Source organism: Babylonia areolata, chromosome 8, assembly GCF_041734735.1.
Source record: "Babylonia areolata isolate BAREFJ2019XMU chromosome 8, ASM4173473v1, whole genome shotgun sequence".
NCBI lineage: Eukaryota > Metazoa > Mollusca > Gastropoda > Neogastropoda > Buccinidae > Babylonia > Babylonia areolata.
Window position 1 is genome coordinate 9120548 of NC_134883.1, and position 5598 is coordinate 9126145.

At 48.7% G+C, this 5598-nt stretch overlaps 1 protein-coding gene across 1 annotated transcript in view; it reads right to left on the reverse strand.

Annotated features, from left to right (window-relative positions):
* LOC143284962 (putative adenosylhomocysteinase 3) overlaps positions 1–5029 on the reverse strand; it is a 339921-nt gene extending 334892 nt beyond the window's left edge. The window contains exons 1-2 of the mRNA XM_076592123.1: positions 5013–5029; positions 1972–2998 (exon numbers count right to left, since the gene is read on the reverse strand). Coding sequence (XP_076448238.1) covers positions 1972–2203 — 232 coding nt within the window. The 5' untranslated portion in view covers positions 2204–2998; positions 5013–5029. The remainder of the gene's footprint in view (positions 1–1971; positions 2999–5012) is intronic.
* Positions 5030–5598: the final 569 nt, after the last annotated feature.

Here is a 5598-nt window from a genome sequence, read left to right on the forward strand (position 1 = left end):
CAACTGCAACGAGATCCTCCGTCTCCAATCCTCCTGGGACAGAGACGGTAACACATAGAGAGGGAGAAAGGCAGAGAGGGAGGGGGGGGGATGGGTGGGATGGGGGAGGCAGAGAGAGAGAGAGAGAGAGAGAGAGAGAGAGAGAGAGACAGAGAGAGAGAGACAGACAGAGACAGAGAGACAGAGAGAAGTGGGCAGACAAAAGAGTAAAAGACCAGTCCAAAGTCCCTATCAAAACGAGGTTATTCGACACGCAACCCAGTTCCTTTTGTTTATAAAAACAACTACAACAACATCGCCACAACCACCACCAGCCCTCGCCCCCCAACACGACAAGAAAGGAAAGAAAGATGGTGAGTGACAGACAGACAGACACAGACAGTCAGTCCGCGCCTGAAACAAGACACAGACACTGACACAGAGTCAGAAACACACACACAAATATATATATATATATATATATATATATATATATATATATATATATAATAGACAGTTACACACGTCCAAAACCACATCACAACCCTCCCATCCCCTCTCTCTCACACACGAACACAAAACCAACAACAACAACAAACACACGACCACCCATCAACCTACCCACACCCCCTAAACAAAACACCCTCTACCACAACCTCTCCACCCAATCCAACAACCGAACACAACCCCACAAACTCACAGGGGCAGCCTCTCCATCCAACACAACCCCACAAACTCACAGAGGCAACCTCTCCATCCAACACAACCCCACAAACTCACAGAGGCAACCTCTCCATCCAACACAACCCCACAAACTCACAGAGGCAACCTCTCCATCCAACACAACCCATCAAACTCACAGAGGCAACTTCTCCTTCCAACACAAACTCACAGAGGCAACCTCTCCATCCAACACGACCCCACAAACTCACAGGGGCAACCTCTCCACCCAACACAAATTCACAGAGGCAACCTCTCCACCCAACACAACCCCACAAACTCACAGAGGCAACCTCTCCATCCAACACAACCCCACAAACTCACAGAGGCAACTTCTCCACCCAACACAAACTCACAGAGGCAACCTCTCCACCCAACACAACCCCACAAACTCAGAGGCAACCTCTCCACCCAACACAACCCCACAAACTCATAGGCAACCTCTCCATCCAACACAACCCCACAAACTCAGAGGCAACCTCTCCACCCAACACAACCCCACAAACTCAGAGGCAACCTCTCCATCCAACACAACCCCACAAACTCAGAGGCAACCTCTCCATCCAACACAACCCCACAAACTCACAGAGGCAACCTCTCCACCCAACACAACCCCACAAACTCATAGGCAACCTGTCCACCCAACACAACCCCACAAACTCAGAGGCAACCTCTCCATCCAACACAACCCCACAAACTCAGAGGCAACCTCTCCACCCAACACAACCCCACAAACTCATAGGCAACCTGTCCACCCAACACAACCCCACAAACTCAGAGGCAACCTCTCCATCCAACACAACCCCACAAATTCACAGAGGCAACCTGTCCATCCAACACAACCCCACAAACTCACAAAGGCAACTTCTCCACCCAACACAAATTCACAGAGGCAACCTCCCCATCCAACACAACCCCACAAACTCACAAAGGCAACTTCTCCACCCAACACAAATTCACAGAGGCAACCTCCCCATCCAACACAACCCCACAAACTCACAAAGGCAACTTCTCCACCCAACACAAATTCACAGAGGCAACCTCTCCATCCAACACAAACTCACAAACTCACAGAGGCAACCTCTCCACCCAACACAACCCCACAAACTCACAGAGGCAACCTCTCCACCCAACACAACCCCACAAACTCACAGAGGCAACCTGTCCATCCAACACAACCCCACAAACTCACAGAGGCAACCTCTCCATCCAACACAACCCCACAAACTCACAGAGGCAACCTCTCCATCCAACACAACCCCACAAACTCACAGAGGGAGTCGATGGTGCCGGTGCTGACGGTGCTGGAGCGGCGGTCGAGGTTGAGCAGCTGCTGGGTGATCTTCTTGTCCAGCTGCACGCTGTGCCGCTTGCGCCCCGCGCGGGCCCGGTAGGCGTCCTCGCCGCCCTCGTCCAGGTTCTGCAGCTTCTCCGCTTGGGCCAGGTTCTTCTCGAAGTTGTCCGAGGAGCTGTTCCGGAACGTCAGGAGCCGCTTGGCCAACATGGTGATTGGCTTTTGGGGGTCTTCCGAGGTCCTGGTGGTTTAGGTTTCTGGGAAATGTTCTTAGATCCCGGTTTGGGTTTTGGGGGAACGGTTCTTCTGAGGTCCTGGTTTGGGTTTGGTGGGGAGTTTTCCTGACGTCCTGTGTGTTTGAATGAAGTCTGTGTTTGGGGTGATCAGGGAAGGGGGCGGGGGTCTTTTGAGACCTTGAATTAAAGTCTTTCTTTTTGGGGATCTTCTTCTGGTCTGAAGAAAAAAAAGGTTGTTGGATTGTCCTCTTGGGTTGGTTTGGTTAATCCACAGGGGTTTTATTTATGAAGGTCCTGGGTACAAGCTGATGACCGTTTTTTTTAGGAAGAAGTATTGGTGGCTGGTTGTTAACTGATCAATAGATTAATCCAGGTAATCCAGGATGGTAACGTTGTTTTGTTTGTCCAGGTTAAAGACTCTGAAAATTTAGTCACAAGCTGAAACGTCGTCGGCGTGTTTTGCGAGAGCGTGCGAGAGTCAGTCCCCCAGAAGTCGTGATTCTAGATTGTGACGCTTAGAGTCCAAGGCGTCTAGCTGCTGTTGTTTCCGAATAATCCAGGAACACAACAGCAGGTTGCACGTGTTCTTGTCCACACAGCTGACGTCTTTCTAGAAGCGCACTTCAGCTTTTCACAAGAGCAATACCTGTGCGTCCGTGGAAGGTTCCAGTCCTCCACTGTGAGTAGATTTCCGAATGGACACAGGAGTTTTTGTTCACTTCATTCAACGAAGGCGCAAAGGTGACACTGCACTGTTGGCAACAGAATCCTGCAGTCCAACACCATTCCTTTGCAGCAATGCTCACACACAACCGTACCTGTTCATGCACAGTTATTTCGCAAGCAATAAAATATGAAACTTCCCCCCCCTTTTCTCTCACCCTCCCCGTCAAAACCCGATCCCTTTAACTTCTGTCAGCGGCTGTTCTTTAAAACTGGTCAAGTCTCTCTCTCTCTTCTCTCTCCTCTCTCTCTCTAGTTTGGACATTAAACCTGTTATGTGTGTAGGTATTTTCCCTCCCCCCATCAACCTCAACTCATTCCGACAACTCAGTTACAGATATGAAACGATTCTCATTTTGCTAGCACCTTGCCAAAGGTGACGAATGACGAGACGTTTGTAACCTGCTTCATAAGTCGTTTCAAACACACACACACACACACACACACACACACACACACACACACACACACACACACACACACCACGCTGGTCCAATGGCTCGATGTAACATGTCACAGTTGTCTTCTTGTTTCGGAACACGGCCACGCTAATCCCACCTACCCAACTTGTTTCCACTTTTAAAAGTCTGTACACAAAACTGACGCTGAGGTCATTTCGCGTCCTACCAAGTGATATGTAATGCAACAAGACTCCAGGAACGTAAAGCCGGACGCCGATTACTCTTACGACCAAATACCATAGGAAGGAATGTCACAGCAGCCTTGTAAGACCTCGTAGAAATCGTTCAGATATGGAATGTGTTTTTATCACAGACAGCAAGAACCAACAACTCAACGATGCCCAAATAAGATATCTTTAAACCTGAAGGCAACTCTATGTTCTCCTCTGAGAAAACACGGATGAAGAATCAGACAAAAACAAAACCAACAACAACAACAACAACAAAAAAACCAACAAAAAACAACAACAACAAAAAACAAAACAAAACAAACAAAAAGCAAAACAACAACAAACAAACAAAAAACAAAAAAACAAAACAAAAAACAAACAAACCCACATACACACAAAGAGAAAGAAAAAGCAGGAAAGAAACTAAATCGCGTTTTGTCGATGGTAACCTGTTACGTTACGAATACAAAACCGAGAGCAGAAAGTTGTAAGCCATCAGCATCAGCGCGCCAAACACAAACTCAAACCGAACGAAAAGAGGGTTTCCACCCCAGCAACAGACTCCGTAAGAGAAAGCCTATAAAACACATACAGCAATAGCAACAAACAAAATGAATAAATACAATTCCGAACACCTGACCCCTAAACAAACACGTGCTTATACAACCACAGACTAAACGCTAATGCAACAGACGGAGACAGGGGGGGAGAAGAGAAGCAGGTTCTGACCGAAAACGCACGCCGATGAGAAAAGAAACAGACGGATAACCATAACAAGACATAACAAGGAGAAAACAAAGGGAACGCAAACAAGCCGCACAGAGTGCAGCAATGGAATCATACAAGGCTGCACTCAAAACTCCACCTGTTTAACTCACAGCAGACAACAAGGAAAAAGAAGCGGAGGACTTCGACTCGAGATGGGTCACTAGTGGGAAGGAAGGACATGGACAGGGGTCGGGGACGTGGGGGATAAACGATCGAAGAAGGGGACGGAGGGAGGTGAGGGTGAGGAGGAGGGAGGAGGAGGAGGAGGGGGCGGCACACACATGTGTGGAGGGGCAGGAAGGGGGAGGAAAGGGAGAAGGGAGGGGGAGCGGGAAGGATGGAGAGAGGGTGCCTTCCTAACGTCACTCGCGGATGCACCCACCACCTGTCAGACGTGAGCTTCCTTGCTACTCTATTTTTAGTTTTTGTTCGGAATCACCAGCTTGACTGAAAGTAAGTTCCGCCTTCCACCCCACCTCCATCACACCGGCTTCTCTCTCCACGCCTCCCCCCCCCCCCCCGCCCCGCCCCCCTCCTCCCTTTTTCCCCGAACTACAACAAAATCAGTCACCCTGGCCTTGTATGCTGTTGCTTTTCTAAGACACTACACAGGAAAGTACTATCGACACTACACAGGAAAGTACTATCGATCATCACATACCTGCCGGCCCAAGCTGATCAATGCCAACCTTACTCACTGCTGCTACCGATGATTACCATCGTCAGAGTCGGACTATTTACATAAAAAGGCAAAATCGAAGCAGATGATTCTGATTCAACGGAACAGAGGTCTGGTGCTCATAACTGTTACGCAACACACACACACACACAATCTGACCGTAACCTAGAGAATTACATTGTGCGTGCGTGCGCGCATGCGCCCACCTATGTGTGTGTGTGTGTGTGTGTGTGTGTGTGTGTGTGTGTGTGTGTGTGTGTGTGTGAGCGAGAGAGACAGCAACTTGGCCCAACTCCCGAAATAGCTGCATCACGGCGGCATACACACACACACACACATATATATATATATCCTTCACTGTTATGTGTAGGGGAAGGATGTAACAAGAACTAGAGTGGATAGGATAAAGCGATGCTCTCGAGTTCGACTTCTATATGAGCACACACACACACACACACACACACACACACGTATTGACACAACACATACGTGTGTGGAACGAAGAGAGCTTGGAGTTGGGAAGCTCTTGTGTTCCATAGTTACACACACACACACACATCACAAATAA